A 14,985-nucleotide genomic window follows, 5' to 3' on the forward strand; every position below is an offset into this window, starting at 1 on the left:
TTGGCACAACCAGGCGCAAACATGTGCTCTCCTGTGCATGACTCACCCTGCACACTACGTGATATTGCCTATAGTTTTTTTTGTTTTGTTTTGTTTGTTTTTTTATTGTGTGTCTGCTTCTGTGTGTGTTTTTATATTTAAAAACAAAGCATGTTTTTTTATGATCTGTAATCATCTTCAAGCATGCAGAGATTGGTCCCTTGAGGAGCTCATAAATTGCCACTGTGTTGCAAGTTGTAGAAAAATACCTTTTCAGGGTTGAATGCTCATGGGTCAGAGAAGACAGCTCAGAGATATTATGTACAGCTCAGCCAGATCTTTGGAGTCAGACTTTAATCCAGAGGAAAATGCTCAGCAAATTAGTCTGCATAACAAAATAGACTCTTGGGAATCATTGAACAAGAATCTTAATCGCAGACATGAAAACTGTGTGCTCTGCTTCCATTACTTTTTTGAAAATAGCCTTTGATGACGATACCGGTAATTCTGATAGAACTTGAGGCAGTTATAATGAACTGCACCCGTAGGTAGACTGCTCAATCCACTCAGCAATCGTCCCGTCCACTACTTGACATTACTCACATATGCCCTTATAGTAACCTTTCTCTCAATTCAAACCTCACTGCATTGTGCTCTAGGCTTTCTCCATTCCTTCAGAGCACCTACTGTTTGTAACTTTTACCTTCAATGTGGAACCTTCATCCACAGTATATATTTAGAAGCCTGGTAAGATTTCAGCATAATGTCAATTCATTTTGAATGAAATTCATTTAAAAACCAACTGTGTACAATCAGCTACCATCAGACAACACCCAACACCTGTTGGTTCTCCAAAGCAACATTGTTTTCAATAGATTGAAAGGCCAGTTTGTGAAAGTGTTGTCACCAACATCTAGCCAGCCAGCTGGAGTTTAGTCTGTTTTAGTGGGCATGTTGAATTAAAATGAATAGGCTATTGGTGCAATATTCTTCTCGTGAGTGGGCGAGGACAAAAGCATTAAAATTGATCATTTGTCCCGGTAGCTCAGACCATAATGAGATTATTGCCAACATCCTTACCCAAGATGGAGCAGGACATCCCTGGGAGACAAGCATGTCCCATAAAATATCATCTTTGTGCACATCAGCACGACATGAGCCAGAGGATATGAAAAGCTATTATATTCCAGTAATGCACTTTTTTTTTGTTTTGTAGTGTACCATTTGTAAATCTCTTTCAAGATGTAAGAAAAATAGCTCTTTATCAGCTATGGTTGCATTCCCTCAAGGCTGAATGTTTGGGAAGTCCCTTCCATTACAGCTGTGTCAATTTGGATTCTGTTCAATCAAACAGTCATCTTGGGGCTCAGTGTTACTTAACTGATAGAGTAAAGGACAAAAAAAACGGAAGCCTGTAGGTACAAATCCCAGCTGAGATACAGAATCACTGGATGTAGACATGTGTACAAGCATAACCCTAGTACAGGGGTGGCAGCCCTGGTCCTTGAGAGCCACAGTTCAGCAGAACCCAGTACAACAGCACCCAGCTGCGTTCCCCTATCCCCCTAAAAAGTTGTCCAAATACAGAAGTTAATGAGAGTGTGATTTTACAGAACATTTAACAGATTGCATTGAAATAAAAGATTCCTGCACATCTGGTAAATTGCTAAAAAGAACACATTGCGTATAGTGCCATAGGAGGCAGTAATTGAATACGATCCCATTTCAAATTGGAACCAAGGTAAGGTGCTACCTTTTGTTTCAACAAAACATTACAGATGCATGAAAGCATAAGCATTGGTGATTTGTCAACCACAGTCTTTTTTTTTTTTTTTAAGGAACTTGGGTTACATTTGGAGGTCAGATTTCAGATGAGGTAAGAGTGATTTTTATAATTTATACATTTTAAAAGGCTTAATATGTTTTGATGTTTTCTGTATCTCTAATAGACGCCACACACAACTGGAAACAGCTGCTGGAATCAAATAATCTTGTAAAAAATCAGAGTCCTGTGAACTGGTATCAACTAACAGTCTCTCTGTGTTAGCATGCTTTTTTTTTTTTTTTAACAAGCTATTCTATGGTATTTAGTGGTACTCTTTAGCTCTGGATGGTTGGCTTACCATTTCATTGATTTGGACATGCCATGTGTCTCTGAACAGGAATATCTCCCTAAAATGTTAAACCAAGGTTAACCCAATCTGTAAAATGTCTATTTTGACAAAACGGGCCAAAGTAAGTGTGATTGTCATCACCGTGAAAATAATCTTAAACCATCCAGCTGTGAGTCACTTCCTTAATTCAATGGTCTTCGTTTACATGCTTGTTACCTCACTAAAGTATCAGTAAAACAAATACCTGTGGTCAGTCTTTGGTTAACCTTCTGTATTTCTTAGCTGTAAGGGTCAGGCTTCACCTGCTTTCATTAGCTGGTCAATTTAAAAAAAAAAAAAAAAAAAAAAACTCGGATTTCACTCCTGCAATTCCTCCTTCTGTGTGCAAAAAAATAAATAAATTCCTTTAGATTCAATGCCCAGTATATAGTAGTATAAACCAGGGTCATTAGTGTTTTGCTAAGGAAGGTATGCTAACAGCTGTTTATAAGTCAGGATCATATGGTGATGTTAGATAAGCTGGAGGCAAGATTCATATGCAGATGGTTGCACAGTGTCAGTCTGGGTCCGTAAGCAATTGGGAATATCGCTCCAGGCAAGGTTCTTCTGCAGTTTGTTGCATTAATTGAATTTACATCCAGCGCACACACTGCGTGATGATGAAGAACTAGCTCACTGGGCTGTTGCAGTGCAGCTTTCATTATAACAGAATGAATCGTGCAGTCTATTCAAAATAGACGAGTTCTATACAAAACTCTTTGTATAGAAGTGTACTGTAAAAATGTGTGCTTACTTCTCTTTCCATAAAGCACATATCTTACGAGAGTGAGTGAGAGATTTGCATGTACTGTACTAATAGATTGTCCATTCATCTAATTTGTTGTTATTCCCCTCTAACACACAAACACTACATACTGTACTCACAAACTCTCTCTCTCTCTCTCTCTCTCTCTCTCTCTGTCTCTCTCTCACACACACACACTCAATTTAAATGAATAAGAACATCCTATTTCCTGTGTGTTTGGTTATATTGTGAACACAAACATGTTCAGGTTCCGGTTTGTTTTTTGAAGCACTGTTTCGTGTTACTGACTTAAATACACGATAAAGCTTTACAACACTGAGCAATCTCTATTGCTGTGTGGCCTGTCTTAAATTAATCAGACTCTACTCTAATCAAGCACACAATATAAATCGGGCTTGGTTGCTATAGACATAAAAGAAAGGTGTTAGGGGGCTCCCGAGTGGCGCATCCAGTAAAAGCACTCGCTAGAGTGCAGGATGCGCTGTATAGCCTGGACGTCGCGAGTTCGAGTCCAGGCTATTCCACAGCCGACCGTGGACGGGAGCTTCCAGGGGGCGGCGCTCAATTGGCCGAGCGTCGCCCAGGGGGAGGGAGGGCTAGGTCGGCCAGGGTGTCCTCGGCTCACCGCGCACCAGCGACCCCTGTAGTCTGGCCGGGCGCCTGCGGGCTTGCCTGTAAGCTGCCCAGAGCTGCGTTGTCCTCTGACGCTGTAGCTCTGAGGCAGCTGCACGGTGAGTTCTCAGTGTGTAAAGAAGCGGGCGGCTGACGGCACACGCTTCGGAGGACAGCGTGTGTTCATCTTCGACCCTCCCGAGTCAGCGCAGGGGTGGTAGCGGTGAGCTGAGCCTAAAAAAATAATTGGGCATTTCAAATTGGGGAGAAAATAATAAAAACTAATTGGCAACGACTAAATTAAAAAAAAAAAAAAAAAAAAGGTGTTGAAGGTAGATATTATAATGACAATGATTTTTTTGCAGAAGAATAAGTTAACATTGTTTATATAAAACATGAGTGTCACAACCTGGAACTGACATCTACATGTTATCATCTATATATCTTCCTCTCTGATAGTTTTAATTATCTAGGTCTTTACCATCAATAAAGGCTTCCAGTTGGTATAAGATTTCCCCTGACAAATCCACATTTGGAGTGACACAACAAATTCACTTAGGATCCTAGTAATAATCCATATCCTAAAAACTGATCTTAACAAATATATTTCAAGTCAGCATTGCTCAGGGGTCATGACTGTGAGGTAATAGATTCCTGTTGATCAAGAAGATTGGAGCACTTTCAATGCAGCAGGGCATCAATCTCGGTATAGCTCAGAAACAATGACTCGGGATGCTCCGTTCAAAAGAGCTCAACAATCACTTACTCGTTGCTTTTTTACAGGTGGCCGAACAGCTAATGACAATCGCGTATGAAAACGGAGTCAATCTTTTTGATACAGCGGAGGTCTATGCGGCTGGAAAGTAAGTGAGCTACATCATTAAAAGCTGGTTTAAACAGCAAACTTCAGTCCACGCCTGGCGTATTTTTTTTATTTTATATAAACTACAAATGCAAAAAATGTACATAACATGAATGACCTACAATTTGTTGTTTTAGAAGAAATAAAATTAGATAATGTACAATACAGAAGAATAAAGGAAAATAAATGGATCAATAGACTCAATGATGCCTGAAGGTTTAAATAGAAAGGAATAGTAGATCGTTACATCATACACAATGTAGTAAATTACATCACATTCATAGATTTAAATAGAAATAAGTGAGTATAGTTGCCATGGCATCAAAAGCGTACAAGTACCGCGGCTGTTTTTCAAACACACACTTCCCCTTGACAAAGGTATGTTAAACATGCCGAAATGTTGAGAAGTTGGCTCTTTTGAGCAAAAGCTTTTGTTTTTTATATTCTGTCTCCAGTCGATGAAATGAGATGAGGTTCAAAGCTCTAAAACCACGAATGCAGGTTGCCGATAATAATATTACAATCTGGTGAGGTTGTTCAAGATTAGTGCTAATGTGAAACAAAGCATTAGACTTTTTTTTTTGATTGTTGTTTGTAGACCCACTGGGTATCATAGTAGATGGGAATATCCTTGAATGTGGTTAAAATGCAATATCCAGCATTTTGATATCAATGTAAATTAATAAAAAATGCTGTCTCTTTCATTAATTAAATCCTTTGGAGCAGTATAAAAGGATTAAGTACTTCTTTAAGGAAGCGGGTGAGATATAGAGTGAATTGAAGCATGCAGTTCCATTGCACACTCTACAGCGCCCTTCACACACTTCAAAGATGAGTCGTGTTTGCCACAGGCCTATCCATTTGTATAATGCGTTACACTGCCTTTTGTTTGTACAAAGCCTACGCAATGCTGTGAAATAATGAAGAACTGTGTTTGTGTTTTCTAGAGCTGAGGTCATATTGGGGAATATCATCAAGAAAAAAGGCTGGAGGTACTCAAATTGTCGTTGTGTGTGTGTGTGTGTGTTTTGTTTTTGTTTTTTTACAACAGTGTGTTTTTGTGAATTTGGTGGGAAGTGATTTTCAGAGTTCTCAGAAAGGTCATCCAAAATTGTCTTGGGTATACACAAACATTACCCTCTCAGTGTGTTTAAATATTGTTCATTGTAAGGTAGCTGTAAAAAGCCAAACTACATTTTCAACAATGATAAACATTGTTGTTCGGTGAAGCTAAATTTTAATGTTCTTTCCTGTTCTGCACAGTCTGGTAAATGGTCCTCTAACAGTAACCATAGTAACAGATGCTCTGAACAGCAGTCTGAACTGCAAGTTTAAATACTGCCCTGATCCAAAGTCAGTGTGCGAATTATTCTGTGGTTATTCAAGGTAATTAAATCAACGTTTCAGTTATTTTTGCTTCGACAGACGGGGTTATAAGGTAGAAAAAAAAAATCCAATTGCTTTTTAACCAGTAAGATCCCACTGAAAGTTTTAAACAGGCAATTTCATGAAGGCTAGTTAACCCTGGCCTCAGGAAATGCAAAACACATTTTTTACTGTGAATATGCCTTTACATGGCATTTGTAATTATGTAAAGTAAAGGATTACATTTTTTTTTTCTTTTTTTGGCTTCTAATCACTACATAACAATAAACAGCTTCCTTTTTTTTCTTACTTTCTTGAGCTCTGTGTGAAATGTTCCAGAAAGGAGAACATATCCTTCTTACAGGTGGCCAGAGCTGGCTGATGCAAAACTGCTGCTTAGCTGATGAGGAAAGATACTCTAGAAGTTATTAATGAAAGGGTTGAAACATTTACTCACATGGGGAAAACTGCTTTTTCTTTATTCTATCAAATGCAATAAGAAGATAGAGTACGGCAGCCTGGGAAAGCTGGGATTTCATTTTGCTGGCCTGGTGTCAGAAGCGTGGTTTGTGCTTTAGGAGAGTTGATAGTATTTTCCGAATTCAATTTGTACCTGTCTCCTCCAATTTGTTATTTTCTTGGTGAGCAGTTTTCTAAAATGACCGGTCAATTCACACCAGAAAGAAACCGTGTAAGGGTTTAGTGGTACTAAAAAAATGACCAGCACAGACATAACCCCATATCAAGTATTTCCCTAATAAGAACATAAGAATGGTTACAAACGAGAGGAGGCCATTCGGCCCATCTTTCTTGTCTGGTTGTTAGTAGCTTATTGATCCCAGAATCTCATTAAGCAGCTTCTTGAAGGATCCTAGGGTGTCAGCTTCAACAACATTACTGTTGAAGCTGACACCCTGGGTATGGCATTGAATGTGAATTGCCGTACCAGAATGCAACAGAAGTAATTCCTACAGAGTTATGTACTTGTATTTATTCTTTTGATTTCTCTAATGTAAACGTTTTGGACGCTATACAGTTGCTGCTTTCATGCAAGGCAATTCCCATTCGATGTAAGGGGGCATAAAATGGTACTGAGGGAATTTTTTTCATTTTTTGTCCCCATAGGTAGTACCTATAAGAGAATATGGAGGATATTGTTTTCTGTAATGAGAGCACCTTTTATTTTCTTCTACCAGGAGACCTAATAAAATGTAGATTACTGTGATGTATTAACACTGCAAAACTGAAACAGTGTTGGACAAACTAGAACACCAGTGCTTTTAAGCAACACCCTAAAGATTTGGAGTACATTGGCAGAAAAGATGATGAAATGTCTCACATCATCACTGCTTTATTCAACTTTACTGTGTGTGTGTAAGTTTTTGCTCAAAATATATATGTAATTAATTACTGGTAAGTGAAGTGAAGAGAAGTACATATCCAACTGCCTTCCTCTTACTATTATATGTTTACTTTGTTTGCTAGAAAATGAGATTCTAGTTACTTCTCCTGTAATTTGGTTGCATTCTGGGGTTTGAGAATTCCTTTGATCATGTTGATCATGCAGTGAACCCAGCTGGAAACCTAGGTTCCAATATTTATATGATAATTGTGTGGCTTTCTCTGTGCAGGAGGTCAAGTCTTGTGATAACAACCAAGCTGTACTGGGGAGGAAAGTAAGTGAGCACTTTTTTCATTACAACAGTTGTGTCTTGCATACAGTATGTATGAGTGTGTTTCTGTGGGGTTTTTTTTAATTTTTTTTAGTCCCTATAAATTACTCAACAAAGTTATAATAAAATGCAGCCCACACATACAAGTATCCGAGCAGAACTCCCTCCTAAACACAGTTACAGAATTCAACTACTTCACAGTGCATTCCTCAGAAAAGAGAAATACAATTCAGAGCCAGAAAGTGAAGAGAGGTGTATCCAACAGGACAAGCAGGAGGGAAAAGGGAGCTTAGGGGCGTACCAGTAACGTGCAGGAGGGGCTGGCCCATGTTGTATGAGATAGATGCATATCTGTGGGGCTGCCTTGAATCCACAGTTAACTCAACATCAAAGTTTGACCCATATGACCTCACACACATACACACACATTGTTTGCGCTTTGAAAAAAGGTAAATCTGACCCATATGTCTATTCTTCTGGTATTAAAAAGCTGTGCTGTTGGAACAACCAATCACAATTGATTTCTGTTGATTTCGGCAATGTTCTATTCAAATCTTTTTATTTATTTATTTATTTATTTCCTCCAGAGCTGAAACAGAGAGAGGTCTTTCCAGGAAACACATTATTGAAGGTATTGCAGCAGACATTTGACCTTTTTTTTAAACTCTAAGTAAGTTCCCTTTTAACCTGTGCCTATATAATCCATTTCAATGAAGCAGAAGCAGATCTTAATACTGCCAGGCCAGACATGCTGAGTCTCACTCGTTTGGAGTGACGTTATCAGTCATAAAAGAGTATTATAAATCTCTCTCCTATTTTTTTTAAAATCTCATTCGTTTGGATGATCTGGCCTTGGCATCTCTGCTACCACCTGGAAATGTGGCAATCTGCAGCCCTATTTTCACAGTGTCTTGTACTTTATTTATAATATGGAGGTAAATTCATTACCTCGAAGTTTTTTCTGAAATGATTTTGGTTGTCACAAAGAAGGGTTTAATGTTATTAAACTAGTTCTTATTTCCTGTCATTGGAACAAAAACTAATAATACAAAAATAGCAGATAGCACCACCTAGTGTTTGAGCAGTTTTAATACTGTACATTTTTTTTATTAGCATTTTGAACATTACATGCTTCAAGGTTGTCCACCTATTATTTATCTTTGGATACAATATATGAGTAATAAACCTTTTTTTCGCAATAAAAAGCATGTATTATTATTATTATTATTATTATTATTATTATTATTATTATTATTATTATTATTATTATTAGAGACACCAGACTGAATTTGTGCTAAGTTAAGGAGGCTGTGTGGTCCAGTGGTTAAAGAAAAGGGCTTGTAACCACGAGGTCCCCGGTTCAAATCCCACTGACTCATGGTATGACCCTGAGCAAGTCACTTAACCTCCTTGTGCTTCATCTTTCGGGTGAGATGTAATTGTAAGTGACTCTGCAGCTGATGCATAGTTCACACACCCTAGTCTCTGTAAGTCGCCTTGGATAAAGGCGTCTGCTAAATAAACAAAATAATAATAAAGCCCATTAGTACCAAAGTTAAGTAAAACACCTTTAATTAGAAATGGACAGAATGGGCCCCAATATACCCCCTGTGTTTTTGCACCTTCATGCAATTAATTCATAACAACCAACGGCCTGGTTGATTTTAGCTGTAGTGAGATGATTCTAACCTTTTATAAAGTTCCCCTTTCCAAAGTGAAAAAAAACAAAGCTGCAGTGCTAATGTTATAATACAAAACATAATCCTTTAAGTAATCTCACAAAGTAATAAGCAACTGCCAGTTCATTATTTACAACTGACCCAAATCTGATAGAAAGGGTTTAAGTAATGAAGCAGATGCCTTAGTAATCTTACATTAAGACTGTGGGAAATGATCAAAACATTACTTGGAATCAAGTCAAGAAATGGGCTAGGGTAGAGAAAAATCTAATATCCCCATAAAAGTCTATTAAAAATTCTGCGCAGTAATGCTTGGGTCAGTTTGTTTTTGTGACCCCTGTACTCCAGTTGGAAAACAGGACTAAAACCAAACCAAAAAACACAAATAAGAAACCTTATATATTAGTTGCAAAGCCTACAGTGCATTCCATAGTTTCTAATTCAAGTTTGAAGGTGATTAAGCATGCATTTATCTGACACAGAAAATGACTAATCTTTCAGCCATGCAATATTTATTAGGGGCTTAACTCATCCACAGTGTGTAGACGCTTACAGCTTAGTGAGACTGGAGAAAAGGGGGGGGGGGGGGGCTAAAAATGTTTGTGCTTCAGTAATTTCAAAGAAATTGTTACATCATTATAGTATTGTACATCTAAAAATCAACTAATGCAAGGACCATACTGGAGACTGTGAGTCGACGACTGTATGACTCTAATCAAATGCATACCACAACCTAGCAACTTGAGCTGCATTATTCACAAGCCATGGTACCCTCGTTGAGATCAATCAGTGCTCTTTTTGATCAGCACTTTTTTTTTTTTTTTTTTTTTTTAAGATTTCCTTTTGATCAGCATTTCAACCCATTCTATCACCTTCTCGTTCCCATTTTACCGAACAAGAGAAACAATTGCTACTCCTCCCGCCCTCTTATCAGATCTGTGACATTGTGTGAATATTGTTAACATGTCTTGAAAATAGGTGTATGAATAGAACATGTCCAGGGTGATTATTAATGTGTGCGTTGCTGAAGTAATCTGTCCACACTGACAGCTCCCACAGGTCTTGCTCACAGTTGCTTGCTGGCAGTTTTACTGTTTCTGTCTCTTGCAGGGTTAAAGGGCTCCCTCCAGAGACTGCAGCTCGAGTATGTGGATGTTGTCTTTGCAAATCGACCAGACAATAATACCCCAATGGAAGGTTAGTGGGACAAAAGTTTTGCATCACCCTATAGAATTAACTAATTTTGCTTCATAAACGCGAATGTAACCTGCTGAATAATGTTTCACTAACATCTTGAATTACATACCACTTTGGGGAGAAAGTTTAGGAAATTGTGTTGTCTTGTAAATCCTGTCTAGCCACTTCATGATGTTCCCTCTATAATGTGGAGAGATGTTTTGTGTCACAGAGACTATGCTAAGAAATCATAATGGGACCAAGCAGAGTATCCCATTCACGGTCTTCCATTGCCTCACTCATGGGACAGATTCCATAGGACCTCTTCAGCGTTTTACATTTATTTCATTCTGCATATGAATAAACTTTGAAAAATAAAGGGCCTAAGTGCCCAGCCAGCAAAATCAAAGTGCTGTTGTTGAGGCCTGTTCTTTATAACAATGGACTGAACAAACTTGTTTTCTAAGCCAGGCACTGTCTTTACACACAGCAGCAAATGCATTGTGAAGAAATTCCAATTCGACTGGGATTTAAGCAAAGTCTGTGCAACATCTAAAATCATAATGGACAGCAGCTGATATTCAGAATCAGAGATCATATTTACCCGTACCCCTTGTATCCAGAGTCATATAAACATCTGGATCAGGGGAGTTACCATCAATCAGATATAATACTGGTGGAAACTGCTGGGGGGCACTCCTCCGGTTCAGAAAAGAAGATACTTATTATAAACAGGGGTTGGAGAAAGGGGAGTCTACATTTGTTATGCAGCACTTGTTTTAAATGCTGCTGATTTGATTTGTTGTTCTGGCTTGGCAATGTTAATACTGAATTCTGCAGTTTTTATCATTTCTTTCTTCAAGATATGTATGTGAGAAAAAAAAAGCTATCTTGTTTCTTAAGAGGTTACCCTAAGGCAGGAGGCAAATGTACTTGAAAAAAAAGCATGGAATAGACAGATGATGCAAACCAGTCGAATTCTAAAGAGAAATGAAATCATGGAAATACAGTCTTCCTCTTGGCTTTGCTGCGTGCATCATGCAGGTCACATGTTCTGTTGCAACATCTTGCCCTCTTGGTAGGGGTGTAGAATGAGATGCATTGGAACGCATTTCAATCTCTATTAATTCATTTATCCAAACCTCCCCCGCAAACCGCTCTGGGTGCCTTATGTGGATCATCTTTCAGCAGCACAATTACACAGATTAGTACAAATCCCTACCTTCTACTGCTTGCCCATTGTACACATTCAGGAATTGCAAGACCTGGGCGTACGTGTTACTGCTATTGACTTAAATGTGTCTTCACACAGTGACCCTGAGGCTTCCTCAAGCTGTACCGCAGGATTCAGATTGTATCTGTGTCTTAGTTACTCTCACCAAGGAATCACTGAAAACAGGGAATGAGAATTGTGTGTTTGAGAATGGTTTTAATCACAGCAATGTTGAAGTTTTTGCTCCCTTCCTGTTGTCAACAACAGTGTCTTCCTTCAGTCTGCCTTTGAGTTCCATTACTGCTAGTTGTCTGTTTATCATGTGTGGAGGATGTCTAGCAGTTCTCAGGCATTTACAGTACTTCACAGAGACTTGAATCTACTTCTTCCCCTTTGGTGCAGTCAGGATCAACTGCAAACTCTGACACTGGGACCCATCCAAGACCCAAGCACTCTCTGTTCTCAATATCTCATGGGCTACTTTTGGCCATAATATTGCAGCATTCTGCCAGTCTTCCTTGGCTAGAAGGAAATGCTTCTGATCCCAATGGTTTCTAAATTGAAGTCAAACATATTGAATTGATGTCAAACTGTTTAAAAAAGATTATGAAGAGTGTTTATCTGCAGGGGGTTGGACGAAATAGATAAGCAAGGTCAATAGGATGCATTTGTAGCACACACTTTGATATAAATGGACTGTCCCTGTTTATCGACCATGACCCTTGAAAAGCCATGCGGTTGGTGCGTGAATTAAAATGAAACATAACCAGATGTGCATGATGATGGCTTTTGTGAGTGTGCACTGTAAATTCAGTGACATTCTTTCCCAGCTAAGCAATGTTCAGTGAGATTGTCCTTCTGACAGTTGCACACAACATGAAAACGTACACCTGCACCTACTTCCCTACTCAAAATATTCAGGTGGGGGTGCATTCAGAATATCAACTGATTTACTACAGGGATATGTGTAATAGAGAGGGGTGATTCCTTCTTCTTTTTATGATCATTTTACGTACATCCACTTGTGCATATAATGAATTAGTCATACTGGGCTTCATATTCCAGAGCAGCCAACGCAGGGGGAACAGGGGGCAAATATGCATTATAATATTTCTGCGTTTCATAATCTCCTGAGTATTCATATTTAGATCATGAGTGGGAGGATAGAGTGGTTCAGAAATTGTTTTTTTTCTATTATGTTTTCATTTTTCAAAGTAATTTGTTTTACTAATATATTTAGAACCAAATGTGCTTTTGAAGACTCAATATGCCTTAAATATCAGGCAACAGGATTCAAGCTAGCATAACAAAACTGTACGTACTTACTTAGTCTAAATGTCAGATACAAAAACAAGTGTGTGAGCTGAAGACACATCTTGTTTCTGTCTTACTCTGTAAAAGTATCTGTTTGTTTTTCCTTGTACAGAAAAAGGAGGAAAAGGTAGAGATTGGTAATGACATTAACAAGATACAGGTACTATAGGTCAATACAAGCCCAATGTTAAACTTAAGTAAGATTGTCATTCGTGACTGCTTTTCATATTTAAAAAAAAAATAATAATTGCATAAGCACAATTAATCCTGTGGAGATAGAAACCTTTGAAGCTGTTGTAAAACAGAAACCTTGAATATGTACAAAATCTGATGTTGCTTGGCAACATTTCTAGCTGTAAATAATAGAGGACCCTGATTGACCAAGAAGATTATACAGGCCTGAAATATAGCATGATCGCAAACCACCACCCCATGCAAGCTGGACAGGGAGAAACCACCAGACTGAGATTCTTAAAAGCTGAGTGGGGGTGGGGGTGGGGAGGTCCAGCCTTGAATCTCTGCATTATTATTATTAGTATTATTATTATTATTATTATTATTATTATTATTATTATTTATTTCTTAGCAGACACCCTTATCCAGGGCGACTTACAGTCGTAAACAAAAAATACATTTCAAGAATCACAGTACAAGTAATAATACAATTAAGAACAAGATAAAAATACAATGACTTTGGTTCTAGCAAATTACCTAATTACTTTCACAGTGTCTTCATCCTACGGATATCACCCACACAAACTCTGTTTCTAGCAGTAAAAAAAAATGAGGACTGCATTAATTACAATAAGTTCATTATTATAATCTATTTCATAACCACAAAGGGTAACATTTTACGCAGCGCTTTTACCCACAAACATTAGTATATTTAAGCCAGTGCATATTTAAACCCAATAGAATAATACTCAATTGAACATTGTATAATCGCTTTATGATTTAAATTAGACTAATGAAGGAAAGTGCAGTGTTAAAAAAAAACAAAAAAAAAGTTAATGTTAACCAGTCAGATTTCAAAAGAAGCAGAAAGTGTTATTGTTTGTGGGTAGGCATTCTAAAGCCCTTTCAGCTTTAATAGAAGGACTAAAGAGTGCAGCAAGGAGTATGGTGAGCAGTAAATCATACAGATACATGAGAGCAAAGCACAAGTATAACCAACCTGTATATAAGACTGGGTTTGTAAATAGCATTACAGCAGTGCAGTCATTTGGCGTGATCTGTACAGTTGCAAACTACTAAGAAACTGCCTGTTAAAAATGTTAATTTAAGACCTCTGTTTATCTTACAATGTGTTGATCGTCATAATGAATATATCTCCATACTCAATAAGTTGACAACTGCTGTGTGCTCTGCTGAGCAACGTCAGTGACTGGACTTTGTTCAGCATTCCTGCAGCACGAAAAGGTGAAATCTCCCCCTTGTGTTGATACTGAGAATTGCAGGTCTATTTTGTTTAATGAGGAATTGTAGCCATCACGTTTGAATAGCGATTTCTGGAACCTGCATGCTTTCATCAGGCTTAGGACACTGTGTATTGATTGAAAAATAGTTCAAAATGTAAGCATTCTGCTTTAATTGGTATGCATATGTATTCTTAGCTCAGATTAAATATTGTTTTGTTTTTATAACATTTTGTTTAATTTTTTTTTCTTTATCTTTTTATTTAGAGATCGTCAGGGCAATGACATACGTGATTAACCAGGGAATGGCCATGTACTGGGGAACGTCCCGATGGACTGCAATGGAGATCATGGTAGGATGCTAAGCCTGGCACATGTATGGTCAGTGCACTCCTGGTACAGTTCAGTATTAAAAGCACTCTCTGTCAGTGATTACAAACCTAGGTCCCCCTGTATCAGGACCAGCTCTGTATTGGACCATTTCATTCAGTTCCTTTGGTGGTCATGGAGCAAGACCCCCCTTTACTTTAACATTATATTCACTTGCTTGTAAACCTGCTTTGTTCTCTCGCTGGTGATTCAGTTATTACAGATTGACTATAGTATCAGAGTAGTATAATTTGAAACTAGATAAAACATCTTGACTAGACCAGGAAACAAATCTACTAGTCAACTCCATGACTATGAGAGACTTGTTTTTTTTTTTAAATTGCAGAAGAAATAATCTACACTTTGGTCCATTTTGCACGCTTGGGTTTAAGGCGATAAATAGTATGAC

At 38.1% G+C, this 14,985-nt stretch overlaps 1 protein-coding gene across 3 annotated transcripts in view; it reads left to right on the forward strand.

Moving 5' to 3' along the window:
* LOC117423517 (voltage-gated potassium channel subunit beta-1) overlaps window positions 1–14,985 on the forward strand; it is a 60,753-nt gene that overhangs the window by 41,345 nt on the left and 4,423 nt on the right. For all 3 annotated transcript variants that reach the window (XM_058990328.1, XM_034039442.3, XM_034039443.3), the window contains exons 3-9: window positions 1,818–1,855; window positions 4,294–4,373; window positions 5,320–5,364; window positions 7,369–7,413; window positions 7,998–8,041; window positions 10,200–10,286; window positions 14,475–14,560. In XM_058990328.1, the coding sequence (XP_058846311.1) occupies window positions 1,818–1,855; window positions 4,294–4,373; window positions 5,320–5,364; window positions 7,369–7,413; window positions 7,998–8,041; window positions 10,200–10,286; window positions 14,475–14,560 (425 nt within the window). The remainder of the gene's footprint in view (window positions 1–1,817; window positions 1,856–4,293; window positions 4,374–5,319; window positions 5,365–7,368; window positions 7,414–7,997; window positions 8,042–10,199; window positions 10,287–14,474; window positions 14,561–14,985) is intronic.

This window comes from Acipenser ruthenus, chromosome 17 (genome assembly GCF_902713425.1).
Source record: "Acipenser ruthenus chromosome 17, fAciRut3.2 maternal haplotype, whole genome shotgun sequence".
Classification (NCBI taxonomy): domain Eukaryota; kingdom Metazoa; phylum Chordata; class Actinopteri; order Acipenseriformes; family Acipenseridae; genus Acipenser; species Acipenser ruthenus.